At 36.3% G+C, this 19,168-nt stretch overlaps 1 protein-coding gene across 9 annotated transcripts in view; it reads left to right on the top strand.

The window, feature by feature from the left end:
• CACNA2D1 (calcium voltage-gated channel auxiliary subunit alpha2delta 1) overlaps window positions 1-14,814 on the top strand; it is a 496,078-nt gene extending 481,264 nt beyond the window's left edge. For all 9 annotated transcript variants that reach the window (XM_019825390.3, XM_045052315.1, XM_011280348.4 and 6 more), the window contains one exon: window positions 10,696-14,814. In XM_019825390.3, the coding sequence (XP_019680949.1) occupies window positions 10,696-10,812 (117 nt within the window). In that variant the 3' untranslated portion in view covers window positions 10,813-14,814. The remainder of the gene's footprint in view (window positions 1-10,695) is intronic.
• The last annotated feature ends 4,354 nt before the right edge of the window (window positions 14,815-19,168 follow it).

The following is a 19,168-nucleotide window of genomic DNA, read 5'->3' as shown; positions in this document are numbered from 1 at the left end:
GCACTGCTCTCATTCAACATAGTGTGGAAGCCCTAGCTCGAATTTTAGGTGAGACAAAGAAATAACAGGGGTCCAAATAGGGAAGGAAGAAGTAAAGCTGCCAGTATTGACAGAAAAGATGGTTCTGTATACAGAAAAACCCAAAGACTCCCTCAAAAGACTGTTGGCAGCAATCCATAATTTCAGTAAAGTTGCAGGATACAAAATCAACATACAAGTATCAGTTGCATTTCTATACACTAATAATAAAACATCGGAAAAAGAAATAAACTGTCCCATTCACAACAGCATCCAAACCAAAGTATTTAGGAGTAACTTCCAGGAAGTGAAAGAGCTGCACAGTGAAAACTACAAGACTTTGCTGAAAGAACACAAGCATAAATAGATATTAATATTGTAAAATGTCCGTACCACCCAAAGACAGCTATGGATTCAATGTAGCCCCCATCAAAATGCCAACAGCATTCACAGCAATAGAAAAAAATAATTCTAAAATTCATATGGACCCACAAAACACTCAAAATACCATAATAGTCCTGAGGAAAAAGAAAAAAGCTGCAGGTATCAGATTTCTGGATTTTAGATTATACTATAAACCTACAGTAATCAAAACAGTATAGTACTGGCACAAAAATAGACACATAGGCTAGTGGAATAGAAGAGAGCCCAGAAGGAAACCCTTACATGTGTATGGTCAACTAATATTCAGCACAAAAGCCAAGGACACCCCATGGGGAAAGGATAGTCACCAACAAATGGTGCTGGGAAAAGTGAACACATGCAGGGCAATGAAACTGGACCCCTATCTTATACCACTCACAAAAATTAACTCAGAAAAGATCAAAGACTTTAATATAAGACCTGATACTAAAAAACATCCTAGAAGACAAAGTAGTAAAGAAGTTCCTTGACATTGGTCCTGTCAATGATTTTTGGATACAATACCAAAAGCATAAAAAACCAAAGCAGAAATCAACAAGTGGGACTATGGCAACTTTGAATGCTTCTCCACAAAGAAACAACCAAATGAAAAGGCAACCTACAGAATGGGGGAAAAAATGCAAGCCATGTATAGGCTTAAAAAAGTTAAAAAAAAAACAATTAAAAAATGGGCAGGAAACTAAATAGACGTGTTTACAAAGATGACATCAAAATGGCCAACAGCTACATGAAAAGATGTTCAACATTACTAGTCATTAGGGAAAACAAATCAAAACCGCACACTTCAGCTTTAAGGACACACACCTTAAAGTATGTGAAAGTAAATGGATAGAAAAATATATTCCATGCAAATGGAAATCAAAAGAAAGCTGGGGTAGCTATACCTGGACACAAAAGACGTCAAGACAAAAACTGTACTAAGAGACATAATCATTATATATTGATAAAGGGTTCAGTCAAAAGTTGATATAACATTTAGAAATATTTATGCACCTGATATAAAGGGGCTTAAAGATAGTATGGCAAATATTAACAGACCTAACAGGAGAAGTAGGCAGCAATATAGTAATAGTAATAATACTAAACAGGAGACTTCAGTCGCCCACTTTCATCAATGGATAGATCATCCAGACAGAAAATGAATAAGCAAACACTGGAATTAAATAACCCATTAGATCACATGGATTTAAGTGACACTTACAGAACATTCTATCCAAAAGCAGCATTCTACACTTTGTTCTGAAATGAACATGGAACATCTTCCAGGATAGAACATATGTTAAGTCACCAAAAAAGCCTTAATAAATTTGAGAAGATTAAAATCCTAGCAAACATCTTCTCTGGCCACAGTTGTATCAAACTAGATCTCAACAATATAAAGAAACTGGACAATTCACAAATATGTGGAGATTAAACAATATGCCACTCAACAGTCATGGGTCAAAGAAGAAATCCTAAGGGAAATTACACACACACACACACACACACACACACACACACACACACAAATGAGACAAATGAAGATGGAAATACACTGAACCAAAACTATTGGCAAGCAGCAAAGCAGTTCTAAGAGGAAAGTTTATAGTGATAAACACCTATATATTTTTTTTTATTAAATTTTTTTTTCAACGTTTATTTATTTTTGGGACAGAGAGAGACAGAGCATGAACGGGGGAGGGGCAGAGAGAGAGGGAGACACAGAATGGGAAACAGGCTCCAGGCTCTGAGCCATCAGCCCAGAGCCTGACGCGGAGCTCGAACTCACGGACCGCAAGATCGTGACCTGGCTGAAGTCGGACGCTTAACCGACTGCGCCACCCAGGCGCCCCGATAAACACCTATATTAAGAATAGACAAACATCTTAAATAAATTTACACCTCAAGGATTAATAGCAAATGAAGCCTAATGCTAGGAGGTAGGAAATAACAAAAATCATGGCAGAAATAAGTGAAATAGAAACCAAAAAGACAATCCATTGCAATTAAGAACTGGTTTTTTTTGAAAAGAAAAACAAAACTTTAGTTAGACTTACCAAGGAAAAGAGGATTAAAATAAAACTAGGAATGAAAAAAAGACATTAAAATTGTTATCACAAAATATAGAAGATTAGAAACTACTATATAAACAATACATGGCAAAAATTGGGAACTCTAGAAGAAATTGATAAATTCCTAAAAAAGATGGAGCCTATCAAGAGTGGTTCATGAAGAAATAGAAAATCTGAACATATCCATTACTAGTAAGCAGATCGAATCAGCTATCAAAAACCTCCCAACAATCAGAAGCCAAAGACCAGATGGCTTCACTGGTGAGTTGAACCAAACATTCAAAGAAGAATTAATACCAATCCCTCTCAAACTCTTCCAAAAATATAGCAAGAGGGAACACTTTCAAGCTCATTTCACAAAGCCAGCCTTACCATAATACCAAAACCAGACAAGAACACGGCAAGAATAGAAAGTTACACGCTAGTATCTTTGAAGAACCTAGATGCAAAAATCCTCAAGAAAATGTTAGCAAGCTGAATCCAACAACACAAAACCATATACCATGATTAACTGGGATGCAAGGACAGTTTCACATTCACAAATGAACCAGTGTGAACCATATTAATAAAGTGAAGGGGAAGAGAAAATCGTATGATCTCAATAAATGCAGACAAAGCACTTGCAAAATTTAACATCCGCTGTGATTAAAAACCCTTAACAAAGTTGGTATATAAGATCTGTACTTAAACAAAATAAAGGCTCACAGCTATCATCCACAATGGTAAAATTAGAAGAAGCTAACAGCCAAGCACCAGAAACTAACAGCTTCTCCTCTAATGCCATGAATAAGACAAGGATGCCCATTCTTGCCACTTTCTTTAACGTAGTACTGTAAGTTCTAGGCAGAGCAAATACGCAAGAAAAATAATAGGCATCCAAACTGCAAAAGAAAAAATTATCTCTATTTGCAGATGGTATGATATTGTATATAGAAAACCCTAAGAAATCCACTTATTCAAATAAATTTAGTAAAATTTCAAGATTAAAAAAAATGTAAAAAATGAGTTCTATTTTATACACTAACAGAAGTTGTTAAAATACTTTCATTTATAATTCTGCCAAAAAATCAAATACTTAGTAAATTTAACCAAGGGGGTAAACACTAAAAACTATAACATAAAAGAACTTGAAAAATAAAGGGAAAGATACTAGTTCTCATGAATTAGAATATTGTTAAAATGGGGTCGCCTGGGTGGGTCAGTCAGTTGGGCATCTGACTTTGGCTCAGGTCATGATCTCACTGTTGGTGGGTTCAAGCCCCACGTCAGGCTCTGTGCTGACAGCTCAGAGCCTGGAGCCTGTTTCAGTTTCTGTGACTTCCTCTCTCTGCCCCTCTCCCACTCATGCTCTGTTTCTGTCTCAAAAATAAATAAATATTTTAAAAAATTTTAAAAAAGAATATTGTTAAAATGTGCATACCATACAAAGCTATCTACAGATTCATTGAAATTCATATCAGAATTTCAATGACATTTTTCACTGAAATACAACAAATGATTCTAACATATGTATGAAACCACAAAACCGTAACAGGCAAAGAAACCTTGAGAAAGAAGAACAAAGCTGGAGACATCACACTTCTCGATATGAAACTATATTATACAAATACATTAATCAAAACAGTGTGGTACTGGCATACACAGACACACAGATCAATGTAACAAAACAGCCCAGGAGTAAACCCACGTATGTATGTTCCATTAACTTATGACAAAGGAGCCAAGAATGTATAATGGGAAAGAACAGTCTCTTCATTACATAGTGCTGATGGGGCACCAGGGTAGCTCAGTAGGTTGAGCATCTGACTCCTGATCTCAGCTCAGGTCATTATCCCAGGGTCATGGGAGCCAGCCCTGCATTGGGCTTCACACTAAGCATGAAGTCTGCTTTAGACTCTCTCTCGTTCCCCCTCTGCAGTTCTCCCCTGTTCACACTCCCTCTCTCTAAAAATTAAAAAAAAAAAAAAGTACTGGGAAAACTGAAAGCCCACACACAAAAGAATAAAAATGGACCACTATCTTACACTGTCAACAAAAGTCAACTGAAAATGGATTAACTACTTGAATGTAAGACCTGAAACCATAAAACTCCCAGAAGAAAACCTAGGAAGCAATCTTGTTGACATCGGTTTTGACAACTATTTCTTTTCTTTTTTTTTTTTTTTTTTAAATTTGATCCCAACAGCAAAGGCAAGAAAAGCAAAAACCAACATGGGACTACATCGAAATTAAAAGTTTCTGCACAGCAAAGGAAACCAATAAACTTGAAAGGCAATACACAAAATGGGAGGAACTGTTTGCAAATTATGTATCTGATAAGCGACCAGTATCCCAAATGTATAAAGAAATCAAGTCAGATAATATCAAAAGAAATCTGATTAAAGAGCTGACAGAGAATCTGAGTAGAATTTTTCCCAAATTCCTATGAATGGGCAACAGGTCCAAGCACACCTTATTTTACTGCGCTTTGCTTTTATTGCACTTTACAGATACTGCATTTTTTTTTTTTTAACAAATTGAAGGTTTGTGGCAACCCTGCCTCAAGCAAATGTATTTGTGCCATTTTCCAACAGCATTTGCTCACTGGTGTCTTTGTGTCACGTATGGTTTTCACAGTGTCTTTGATAGTACCATTCTAATTGTTTGGGGGCACCACAAACCACACCCATTTAAGACAACACACTTAAGAAATGCTATTTGTGTTCAGAAAGCTCTACCGACCAGCCATTTCCCCAGCTCCTTTTCTCTCCTTGGGCTTTGCTATTTCCTGAGACAAAATGATCTTGAAATGAGGCCACTTAGTAACCCTACACTGGTCACTAAGTGTTCAAGTGAAAGGAAGACTCACATGTCTCTTACCTTAAAAGGTAGCGAGGAAGCTATGTCAAAGGCCAACACGTGCTGAATGCTAGGCCTCTTGTGCAAAACATTTGGTCAAGCTGTGGATGTAAAGGAAAAGTTCTTAAAGGAAATTAGAAGTAAAAGTGCTATTTCAGTGAACACACAAATGATTAAAAAAAAAGCAAAGTTTTAGGGGTCTGCATAGGAGATCAATCTAACCACAACATTACCTAAGCTGAAGCCAAATCCACATCAAGGCCCTAATTTTCTTCCTTTCTGTGAAAGCTGGGAGAGAGGAGGAAGCTGCCAAAGAAAAGTTTGAAGCTAGCAGAGGTTAGTTCATGAGATTGAAGTGAAGAAGCCAGCTCCATAACATAACAGTATAAGGTAAAACAGCAAGCTATCCAGAAGATCTAAGTAGGTAATTAATGAAAATGGCTACAGTAAGTGAGAGATTTTCAATGTAGAAGAAATAGCCTTCTATTGAAACAAGATGCCATCTAAATCCTTCATAGCTACAGACGAGAAGTCAACGCCTATCTTCAAACAATAGACCGTATCTCTTGTTAGGGGCTAATGAGCTGGTGGCTTGAAGTTGAAGTCACTGTTCATTGACCCTTCTGAAAATCCTAGGGTTCTTAAGAATTAGGCTTGATTTACTCTGCCTGTGTTCTCTATCCATGGACAACAAAGCTTGGATGACAACACATCTGTTTACAACACGGTTTACTGAATATTTGAAGTCCACTGTTGAGACCTACTACTGAGGAGAAAAAAAATCCTTTCAAAATGTGACTACTTACTGAGAATGCACCTGGTCACCCAAGAGCTATGACAGAGATGTATAGTGAGATACATGTTGTGTTCATGCCTGCTAACACATCATTTTGCAGCCCATGGATCAAGGAGTAATTTCCACTTGTCCAAGTCTTGCTATTTAGGAAATACACATTTTGTAAGCCTATAGCTGTCACAGATACTCCTCTAATGGATCTGGGCAAACTTTATTGAAAACTTTCTGGAAAGGATTCACCATTCTAGATGTTATGAAGAACATTCACAATTCAAGGCAGAAGCCAAAATATCAACATGAACATGAGTTTACAAGAAGTTGATTTGAACCCTCATAGATGACTTTGAGTGGTTCAAGAATGCCGTAGAGAAAGTAAGTGCAGATGGGGTAGAGACAACAAGAAGACTAGAATTACAAGTGGAGGCTGAAGATGTAACTGAATTGCTGCAATCTCATGATAAAACTTGAATGGATGGAGAAGATGTGGCATATATATACATATACACACACACACACACACACACATGCATACACACACAATGGAATACTACTTGGAGAACAAAAAGAATGAAATCTTGTCATTTGTAATAACGTGGATGGAATTAGAGCATATTAGGATTAGCGAAATAAGTCAGAGAATCAGCTATCATATGATTTCACTCAGGTGGAATTTAAGAAAAACAATAGATGAACATAGGAGAAGGGGAGAAAAATACGACAAAAACAGACAGGGAGACAAACCATAAGAGACTCTTAAATACAGAGAAGAAACTGAGTGTTGCTGGAGAGAGGCGGGGGTTGGGGGAATGTGCTAAATGGGTGATGGGCATTAAAGAAGGCACTTGTTGGGATGAACACTGTGTGTTACAAGGAAGTGATGAATCACTGTGTTCTATACCTGAAACCACGACAACACTGTATGGTAAATAACTTGAATTTAAAGAAATTTTTTTTAAAAACTTGAATGAATGAAGGTTTAATTCTTATGGATGAACCAAAGTAGTTTCTGGAAATAGAATGTTGTACTCCTGGTGAAGATTCTGTGGCTATTTTTGAAATGACAACAGAGGAGTTGGAATGCTACGTAAACTTAGTTGATCATGCATCAACAGGATTTGAGAGGATTGACTTTAATTTTGAAAGAAGTTCTATTGTGGTCACAATACTACCAAACAGCATCCCAGACTGTAGGGAAATTGTTCTTGAAAGGAAGCATCCATCAATGCAGCAAACTTTTTGTTGTCTTATTTTAAGAAATTGCAATAGCCATTCAGCAACTACCACCCTCATCAGTCAGCAGCCATCATCAATCGTGGCAAGACCCTTGACCGGGGCGGGGGGGAGGGGGGGAATTATGACTCGCTGAAAGCTTAGATGATGATTAGCATTTTTTAGCACCAAAGTATTTTTTAAAATTAAGGTATGTACTTTTTTAGACACAAGGCTATTGTACACTTAAGAGACTACACTATAGTATAAACATAACTTTTATATGCACTGGGAAACCAAAAAAATCATTTGAGTAGCTTTATTGAGATATTCACTTTATTCGATATCTACAATTGGAACTGAACCTGCAGTATATCCATCTTATGTCTGTACGTGAAAGAGGCTCAGCATCACTTAGGAGATACGTGCAAATCTAAACTTCAATGAGATATCACCTCACACATGCTAGAATGGCTATTATCAAAAAGACAAGAGATCACCATTATGGCAAGGATGTGGAAAATGGGAGTCCTGTGTGAGGGACCACTATGAAAACTGGTATGGAGGTTCCTCAAAGAATTAAAAATATAACTATGAATCAACAATTCTAAGTATTCACTTGAAGAAAACAAAAACAGTAATTAGAAAAGACATAGGGACCTCTGGGTGGCTCAGTCGGTTAAGCATCCAACTTCAGCTCAAGTCATGATCTCACAGTTCCTGGGTTTAGACCCACATTGGGCTCTGTGCTGACAGCTTGGAGCCTGCTTCAGATCTGTGTCTCTCTCACTCTCTGCCCCTCCCCCACTTGCACTCTCTCTCAAAAGCAAACATTAAAATTTTTTTTCCAGAAAAAGTCATAAGCCCTCCTATGTTGACTGAGACATTTTTTCAATATCCAATATATAGAAACAACCTAAGTGTCCATCAACAGATGAATGGATATAGAAGTGTTGTATAGATAGATATATAGGACAGCCAGCCATTTGTGACAACCTGGTTGGACCTTGAGGGCATTATGCTACATGAAACAAACTAGATAAAGACAAATACCGCATGACATTACTTACATATGGATTCTATTTTTAAAAAAATCAAATCATAGGGGCACCTGGGTGGCTCAGTCAGTTGAGCGTCTTGACTTCGGCTCAGGTCATGATCGCATGGTTTATGCGTTCGAACCCCGTGTCGGGCTCGGGGCTGACAGCTTGGAGCCTGGAGCCTGCTTCAGATTCTGTGTGTTTCTCTCTCTGCGCCTCCCGTGCTCATGCTCTCTCTCGCTCTCTCTCTCAACAATAAATAAATGTTAAATTTTTTTTTATCAAATTCATAGAAACAAAGAGTAGAAAAGTAATTGCCAGTACCTAAGGGGAGATAGGGAGAGTTTGGTAAAAGGGTACAAACTTTCAGCTATACTATGAATATACTCTGAGGATCTAATAAAATGTGATGACTTACAATTGATAACACTGTGAAATTAAATATTGTCACCAAAGGGGGAAAATGATAAATATGTGGATAATGGAAATGTTATTTAATGGGGGAAGGGGTTATCTTTTCACAATGTCTAAGTATATCAGATCACCTAAATGTACACTTGAAATATCTTACAATTTTATTTGTCCATTTAAACTGAAACTCAGACTTTAAAGAAAAAAATGATAACACAAAAAAGCAAAAGTCATTTCCTATTAAAAAGGATAAAAGTAGAAGTTATTAAGAGATGTGTGAAATTTAAAGCTATAGGACCAGATTACATTACCTAGGAAGAAAGTGTAAATAAAAAGAACCCCTGGAAAAGTCTGTCACGTAGAGAGCATGAAGAGAGGCATGTTGAGCCAAAGAGAGCAAGATGAACCCCCAACAAGTATGGAAGAAACCAAAAGCGTTAGGCAAATATACATGAGAAAATATTGCAAGGGGAGAATATTCTACATTGCCAAATGCTCCTGGCAAGTCAAATACAATGAGGACCAAGAATTGATCATTATTTTATGTTTTGCCTTATATTTAGTTGATTATGAAAAATAAATTTTTCATAATATATTTTGTTTCTTTTAGACATCTCTTTAACAAACAGAAAAAGCATTCTGCCTGAAAATGCAAATCAAAGAAATTTTATTTATTGGGTGGCGAGTACTGTATTAAACCCTAGTGAGGAAAACAAGCCAAACCAGCTCAGAGTCTCTGTGAAATTATTCTGAACATTTTACTCAGTTCTTTACTCACATAGCCTATTCTTTTGATTATTGGAAGATGCACCTTGGCATAGTGAAGGCTGTAAGAAAAAAATCATATCTAATTACTTTCCTAAACATCTTTTTTTTTAATTTATTTATTTTGAGAGGAGAGAAAATGCAGGCATGCGGGGGATGGCAGAAAGAATGGGACAAAGAGAATCCCAAGCAAGCTCCATGCTGTGGAGGTGGGTCTCGCTCCCACCAACCATGAGATCATGACCTGAGTTGAAACCAAGAGTCAGATGCTTAACTGACTGAACCATCCAGGCACCCCTCTCCTAATCATCTTTTATGAAATTCAATAATTAAAGGGAATTAAGGATGTAGAAAAAGTTACAGAATACAGAACCTAGGAATAAAAAATAAAGGATAATTTTTCCAATAGTAGGGAACTTAATGACTTCATGAGCCATCACTAGACCATGGGGCATGCAGATGTCAATTGCTGGTATTTCATGGTTCTGTAAACTAGACAAGCATCTCTTGCTAGCTTAGCTCTTTATTTTGAATATGTTCTTAGAGTGTCCTTTCAGGTGTGGTTCCAATACACTATTATTTTTAATTTTGGTGAAGGTCCCGATGCTACATGTGCAGTATGGTATGTTCACCTTTGAAATTGGATATAAGGGATATGGAAAATAGAGAAGTGTGTTTCTTAAATTGATGTTACCTGTCCCAAACTTTGCCTTATTGAGCCTCACTGCTAAAATCATAATTCTTGGGAATTATAAAATCTGCTAGTAAATTTTATTTTTACTTATGGTCATGAATATATAAGAAGAATATCCGGTACTATGGAAGTTTTTGTTTTGTTTTGTTTTTTTTGTCCTTTTTTTCTTGCAACTAGTATATTACTCTAAACAGCGTTTTTTGTTAATGTGTTTTCTTTCTTAATCATCAGAATCTGCAACTCAAAATGTAAGGCATTCTTGAAACAGTACTAGAGAAATTGCTTTATTCAGAACGTTGAACTATAAAGTTTAGGGTAATGTAATTTATTTGGATTCAAACTAAAGCACTTTTGTAAGGTGAGTTCAGAAGTGGACTATACGTGGGGGCTCCCAAAGATTCATACTGAGTATTTCCTCAGGATTTTTCTTTTTCCTTTTCTTTCCAACAGGAGGATTATACTGACTGTGGTGGTGTTTCTGGATTGAATCCCTCCCTGTGGTCCATCATTGGCGTCCAGTTTGTACTACTTTGGCTTTTATCTGGCAGCAGACACTGCCAGTTGTGACCTTCTAAAACTAAATCTGCATAATTAAACTCCAGACCCTGCCAAAACATGAGCCCTTGGTCGCATTAAAATAGGGTCAACTGTGGAATCAGCAGAACACTAGCTGGGCCCATACCATGGCATAAATGTAAGGCGCAGACTCATATGACACCCACTGGCTGCATGTCAGGGTATCAGATCCTTGAACTTGTGTGAATGCTGCATCATCTATGTATAACATCAAAGCAAAATTCTATACATGCTCTATTGGAAGATTTGAGAGTTTGTCGTTGCATTGTTGGTGATTACATGTAAAAGGGCTCCCCATACTGTTTATGAATCATACAAATTGTCTTGACCTTGACATGGAATTTTGACCTGCTGCAATTCTCGTTCTTTTACCAAGAAAATCTCTAGAGGAAAAAATGGAGTTATTTTTGCCTTCACGTATTCTTCTGTTAAAAATTATTTCCTGCTTTGAGTAATGGCTATTGAAAAAAAAAACAAAACAAAACAGAGAGATTGGTGTAATCTGTTGAAATAGAAATAATGGCTAATTTTCTACAAAACAAAATTTGCCATAAATAAAATGCCTTATGAAGAATGGCTTCTCTGCCAAAAATATAACACAAATGATGACCAATTAAGTTTAGCTGAGAGAATGAATTGGTGTTTGAAAATAATAACTAAGAAACTATTAAACTAAAGGTGCTTGAAGGTGCAATTTGAATATGTTACCTATTTCCTCATAAATGTAAGCCCTTAATAAATGCTTCGATGTAATGTTTCTTTTGTTCACAGTAAAGTTATGTAGTGCTAGCCAGATATTTCAAAAAGCTCTAAGAGAAACTTGTTGGGGGGAGGGGAAAACGTTTTTTCTCGTGATAAATGAACTTTGGTTACCAAGGGTATTTTGCATGATGCTGCTGCTACTTTAACTTTCGGTTTTTGTTTTTCTCTTACTGTAGAGTATAGTCCTTTGAAAAGTTAACTGAGTGACATTATTGTTATGTAAGACTCTGAACCTTGCAGTGGAATGCACTTAAGTCATCTTTACAAATGTCGTTCAATTACTCTGAATATACTGTGCAATGTCAATGCCGAATGATTGGGTTAGGGAAATGGTGAAATGGGAATTAATGGATTTTATACAGACTCGTGCTTTTGCCTGAAAACCTATGTACAGATATTTTAAGTACATAAATCAGATTTGACACATTTATTTTTTGAAGAGTACATATATGTTCTCAATGAAGATTCATACTAGGTTTCCTCTTTGTTCGTGTGAATAGTAGCACATAAAATCCAAACATTTCTGCTGCTGCTGCTTTTGTCCCTCCATTTTAAGCGGTATGATCACTTGACCAAAATTTCCATGCAGTTTGCTGAGGGTTTTATAACAATCTGAACAAATAGGAAACCTTGAATCTGTATGTATACACATGAATACTTGATTGTGAATAATCAAAATTGTTTTTATACAGCCTCATTGGTGAAAATGATTAGTATAGTAAATCAGATATTTCATTATAGAGTAATATGGTAGATTATTATTTATGCTTTTCAAAATAATTTTCAAGAGTCAACAGTGTTTGAAGAAAGGGTAAAAACAATGAATGTGTAATTCTAGTTAAAGTGAGCAATTCTGCCGAAGGCTAGAAGTGTGCAGATATTTTTTATGGCAAGATGCATTTGTTCTTATTTTGAACATGCCAAATTCTGGTGTGTGTATATGCTGGAAATTTTCTTATATGTCATTTTTAAGTCAAAATCTTATTAACATTATCCAGCATGCTTTAATATGCTCTGCATATCAAAGACATAACCACGTCTTTAGCATAGCTTAAAAGACATTTGTTTTGTTTTTAGCTTTGCATACATTTGTCATTCCCTCTCACCACCAGTATACCCTAGGTACCATTTGTGTATATTTCCTTATTTAAACTATTTTTTATTTATAAATGGGAGGGGGGCGGGAATGGAATCACTTTGCCAGCTATTGTTCTAGGAGTTGACATCAGTTACCATTTCTATCTCATTGTTGTGATTTTGTAGTCTCATTTGTAACTGGTATTGACATTTTAGAAAACACCAAAGTGATTTAAAAAAATACGGAACTTCTCACTCTAGTAACACTATGTTGAAATCATGTTGTTTGTTAATTAAATATTTAAAACTTCTTGTTAACTTTTGCTAGACTATTTTAGGTCATGAAAGTGTTGGGAAGGGGATATCAAAATATCAAATTATGTTAGTTCGTGTGTATATATGATGCACATTAAAACAACTGAATTGCTTCCAGCATACAACAAACTACCTTAAAATTATCCTTCAAATCTATTAAATATGTTTTCATGGCTAATGTCACTGAAATAGTATGTTTTCATCAACTGCATTATTGTTGCCTCCATCACAGTTAACCTTGGCATCTCTTGGCAGGGTCCTATTGATTCCATTTGCCATCAAAATATATTTACGTGCACGAGTCTTGCTATGATCCTTTTTTTTTTCTGTTATAAAACAAACCTATATTATGAGACCCACATACATGGTGATAAATTGGGTAAGAACGTGCTTTCTGACTAAAAATTGTTCTCATGCCTAATACTGGCCTTCATACGTTTAGCATTTTTTCAAAGACAGTAACACTCATTCCATCACACTGTTATATTTAATTTAGGATTTTTCTGTGAGTTCTAATTGTCGACCAGAACTTAAATAGCCTGTTATAAATACTGGTTTTCAAAGACTTAAACAATATAAGAGATCAAGAAAAAAAGCTTTTAGACTCTTAGGTTTATTTAATTTTGGCTCTACTCATCCAGTTTCATGTAGTTTGCCATTAGAACAAAATCAAAATAAGTCTTACGTTGGTGTTGAGTAACAGGAATGATTTTTGCATTAATGGTTTCTTTATATTTTCTTCATTTGAACAACCAGCATTACTGCCAAACACCAATCGTGGTCCATATTTGTAACAGGTTTTTAACATGACATAGTTAGCAAGTTTGATTGAAGAGATTTTTAGGTCCTGGGCCTATAAGATTTTAGTATGATCTTTTTTCATGTTTCTAATGCTTGAGGCGTTACTGCTTAACTTGGAAAAACAACAAAACAGTGTTGCTGCCATTTGTAAGTTTTCCTATAATATTCCTTTTATTAACTTTAAAACTGGCCTTACTGGGTTCAAATAGGCAGTATCCCTTTTAAGTGACCTTTGCAACCCAAGTGTTACTTGCTTATTTGATGCTCTCTTCTATTTTACATCTCATTTTAATCTTTCTCTCCACCAAAGCTTAAATTCTATGTCTTAATTTAAAACTCTAAACTATTCCATTGATCGTTAGCTGACACTAAGAAATCTAGAGGTAGACAGCTTGACCTTGTGAAACAAAACGGACATTGTGACTTTTTTAAGTGTAGAATAGAATGAGTTCACGTGCCCACAGCTGAAAATATCTCATCGTTATCTAGAACTTGGTTGTTTTCCCATTAGCCGAATGTTAATATTGCTAATATTCCGTGTACCTTTCTGTAAACAGCAAATCAATACAACATAAGTATCGAGTGTTGAATAAATTCCAGAATTTCAAAGACTCAGATAACGCTTACCAATAGTTTCATCTACCTTACTTCTAGTTCACATAATTAACTCAAAGAAATTCCACGGAGACTAATGGGATACTGTCTTGTATAGATGCCGGTTGAGTTTACCGCGTGGCCTGACAAAGCTGTCTTTTTTGTTGTGCTGTATGATTGTTGGATCGTGCGTTTAGGATACTTTTATTGAAATGCTCAGTGTGCATCCATGCGAAAGGCCAATTGGCTCTGTGAACAAAAGATCTTTTCTCCCCTTTATTATGTTCTCTTGACACTTTTGTGGAAATTAACTAGCCTGATAAAACACATTTTGTAAAAATTTGTATAATACTGTTATAAAAATATTTATAATCCCAGAAAATGTTGTGTTAAATCTTGTGCAAAAACAGTATATTCAGAATAAAAGTTTATCATTTAAAGTCACCACAGTTTGGGTTAATTATATAACGTCCAGCTGAAAGAGACACAAGTCTTTGTCCTAAATGTATTTTCATCAAGCCTTCCTGTGGGGAGCATGCAAGATAATGAAAATAAAACTTGGATTAGCAACGTGCTTTTCCTATCACAAACCTCAACTCACAAACAAATGTGCTTGCAAGTCCTTTACCTAGCCGTGACCCTTTTCCTATCGCTTTTGCCATCATCAAGGCCTGTGGGAAGGTAATAGTTCAGACTTTGGGCTTCAATTGTAAAAAAAAAAAAAAAAAAAAAAAAAAAAAAAAAAGTTTCCTTGGGGGGGGGAAAACCATTTCAAAGAAACAAAGTTAGAATATCTGAAATGTGCCTATGTTTTATACATATGACTTTTAAATATTTCTCCTAGCAAACAGCAGCTGAAATAGTGAAGGCTAGTGTAAAGAATTAAAAAAAAAAAATACCTGTACACTTCTTTCACATTTATACCAGTTTACCACGTCCCCTATATGCTCACCTCATAAATTAATGAGCCCCAAACTGTGTGGAATCTAGTGTAAAGTAAGCCTGCTTTTCTTTCTGGGGACTCTCTTAAGAGAGAAAACTTAGTATGCATGGGAGGAATGCCGTATGTTGAGCACCAACGATGGTCATTACTGGAAAACCTGACCTCTAGTTTCTGATCAAGGCATTTTAACAGGAAAAAGCCTACATGAAAGTGTAAGGTGGATAACATTTGTTTTTTGAACATCTGGCTTTATTTTGTACCAATTTATCTCCTCAATCAATCCTCTTACTCCCCAGAGACACCCTCATTTCCTCTATCAATCATCTCGAACCCCTCTCCACCTCTTCCCTTGGGACCTTGCTTCATCAATTCTCCTTTCTCAAGCATATTCAGTCTCCCCTTTCTGCAGGCTTCCTTCTCTCTGCTGGCAAACACATTCAGAACGCCTCTATTTAAAACAGACACAAAAATTAAACATCCACTTTTATCCCTTACCCCGATTACTTCCCAGAGTTGTAAACCTAGGATTAAAATATCCCTTTGCACACCCACAGACACATACTGACAGTCTCTTCTGGAAGGTAACTCAACTGACCCTCAGTCGTCAACCTGGCCTCAGAATTGTAGATCTGAAAGGCTCATCTCTGACCTTTAGTTTGGGGCTACCACTGGAAAAATTTAGGTACCAGTATGAGGTCCCAACAAATTCAAGGTATTGGGTATTTCTTAATGCTTAAAGTGTTTATATCTTAAAGGACAGTTATTCATGGAGCATGTATGTCATTTTCTATAAACTAGAATAAATCAACAGTGCTGTCTCTTTAATGTATTTTTTAAATGGACTGTACTTTTTCAGATAAATATATTCAAGAAGGAAATTTATTATTACTGCCATAACTGGAAAACTACTATAATTTGCCAAAATTAGTAGTTAAGGCCACAAGTTCATATCTATTATAATGAAAAGAAATCCATAAAATCACTCAGCACATACCACTGTCAAATGTGCTAGATTTAACATAGAACTTCTTCCACACATTTATTATAGTGATAGACTAGGCAGTTTTTGAATTTCTGCCACTAAGGTTTTAAAGTGTAAACCTAGACTCAAACAGCAGATTATAAATTATACTTAATACATTAAAAAACATTTTTACCAAAAGCATGCTCTTAAAATTTCTAAGTTTGAGACTTTTTTAGGTTCATAGATTTTTTTCAAAATGCTTTACCATAATTATCATAGATTTTGAGTATCTCAGGATCCTAATGTATCTTTAAATGTTTATCTAACATTTTCAGTGATATAAGAACAATGTATGTACCTAGAACTGAGTAAGAATGCCAATTTCTTATACCGGGAAGGACTGCCTTTTTCCAGGTAGTCTCTCTAATTGCTTAGTTTAAGAAAAAAGGAACTTGTATGAAATTATGAATAGTTGATGATAACTATTGTAAAAAGCAAAATGGTTAACCAACTAATATCACTTGTCATTTCTTGTGCTCCGTTCCCTTTATTATTTTTTTTAATTTTTTTAAGTTTATTTATTTTGGGAGATAGAGAGTGTGCATACGCACATGCATAGAGGAGGCAGGAGGGGAAGAGAGAGAATGAGAGAAAATCCCAAGGAGATGGCATTATCAGTGCAGAGCCCGTCCCAGCTTTCAAACTCACAAACTGAGACCATAACCGGAGCTGAAATCAAGAGTTGGTTAATCCATCAGTTGCTAAACAAACTTAGCCACCGAGGTGGCCCCCCAATCCCTTTTTAAATTTCAAAATTATACTGATCTGGGTACCTGGGTGGCCCAATTAAGTGTCTGACTTTGGCTCAGGTCATGATCTCATGGTTTGTGGATTTGAGCCCCACATCAGGCTCTGTGCTGACAGCTCAGAGCCTGGAGCCTGCTTCAGGTTTTGTCTCTCCCGCTGTCTCTGCCCACCCCCTGCTCATGCTCTGTCTCTTTCTCTCAAAAAAAAAAATTAAAAATTAAAAACACACAAAATTATACTGATCTGTAAAATTCCTATTTCTGGTAACTACTGCCCTAGTCCTTATCTTGAAGGCAGTAGAGACAACTACTGACTGCAATCTGTTGCTTCAATTTGGATTCTGACTTTACCACTTACTAGCTTTGGAACCATGCAGGGATTACATAGTGTTTCCAAACCTCAGTTTCCTCATCTATAAACTAGAATAACAGTAACTACATTTTAGGGTTGCCATGATAACTATCATGATATAATATGATATAATGATACAATAATTACCATAAAGCACTTAGTGTAAGGGCCACCATTGAGTGAGCACTCAACAATGCTATCCATGGTATTATGAATTGTTATCACCATCATTTTCCTGATTTCCATAATCATCATTCGGTGCTGGAGCTTTTGAGACCCTAATTATCTTTATGATTTGCCATTTAAAACGTTACTTGGTTTTTATTCACTGAAGTGTGAGAAATAGAACCATATGCAGATGAAAAAAACAAAAGAAGAACAGACCCTTCTCTTGAACTACTGGCTGGGAATATTGAAACCTTAGTAAGCATTTACAATACCACGAGGTAAGTGCCATGATATAAGAAATACGTGGTACTATGGGAACTGACAGTACGATAACCCGGCGAGAATGAGCTGGCCAGAGAAGCCTACAATGATTTGAGCTGAGGCAAAGGTAGCTCATCCACAGAGCAAAGTGCGTGAATGCTGACAGGTGCACTCAAGGAACTGGACCCAGCTGAATATGCGATCAGGATGGCTTAAGGGGTGGGCGATGAGTAACCAGAGATGAAGTGGAAGATGAGGCTGTGGAGATAAAGGGCCAGAGATCAGAATCTTCCCTAGATCATATGCTGGGGGGTGGGATTAGAAAACTGGAAGCTGCTGGCAACTTTTAAGCAGAGAACAGTATGATCAGATTTGCATTTCAGAAAAACCACTCTGGATGAAATGTGGTTTCTTAGAAGAACATCTATCAAAGGAGACCGATCGAGACTATTTTCAAGATGAGAAATTTGTTGATTAGCATGGGAAGCTCAAGTAGATGGAATTTAGAAACATTTAGAAGGAAATAAAAGAGAGAAGGAAGCGAACCATAAGATAGTCTTAACAATGGAGACCAATATGAAGATTGGTGGAGGGACGTGGGTGGGGAATGGGCGGGATGAATGATGGGTGTTCAGGAAGGCACTTGTTATGATGAGCACTGGGTGTTGGATGTAAGTGATGAATCACTAAATTCTTCTCTTGAAACCAGTATTACACTATATGTTAACTAACTAGAATTTAAATTAAAAAAATGGAGGGGGGGGGAAAGAAATATTTAGAAGGGAAAAAGGAAAGAACTTAATGATTCATGTGTTGTTTTACTGAAATAAAGGACGCAATTTAGAATTTTGTTTCTGAAGTTTAATTGTGGGAAGTTACACAATCCCCCAAGTTTGGGGAACATTGGAGGGGTACTAGGGGCAGGTTTGAGATAGACAGGGCAAGTCCAGAGGAAAAATGAGAGACTGTACTTAAGAATTAAGTTAATATTGTAAGAAATATTGTAAAGGAGCATCTGTACATGCTGACAATGCAAAGAGAATATAGCATCTCTGCCACCCAACAATATATACACCAAGATAATGATTGTCACCCCTGAATCACTTAAAAACTCTTATTGGCGGTTGTCTTGACCTGTTTTGATTGGGTTTAAACACTTTGATAACCCAGAAACGACACTAGTCCAGAATTTCAGGTGTTTTCACTGTGCAGCCAGAATTACGTAACTGGGGGCATGTTAGATTACAGGTGTGAGAATTCTGATGTAGGTAATTTCCGAATTATATTTTATGAAACCCTTTTTA

Source organism: Felis catus, chromosome A2 (assembly GCF_018350175.1).
Source record: "Felis catus isolate Fca126 chromosome A2, F.catus_Fca126_mat1.0, whole genome shotgun sequence".
In the NCBI taxonomy this organism is placed as follows: Eukaryota; Metazoa; Chordata; class Mammalia; order Carnivora; family Felidae; genus Felis; species Felis catus.
This window is presented reverse-complemented; position numbering and strand designations above follow the sequence as displayed.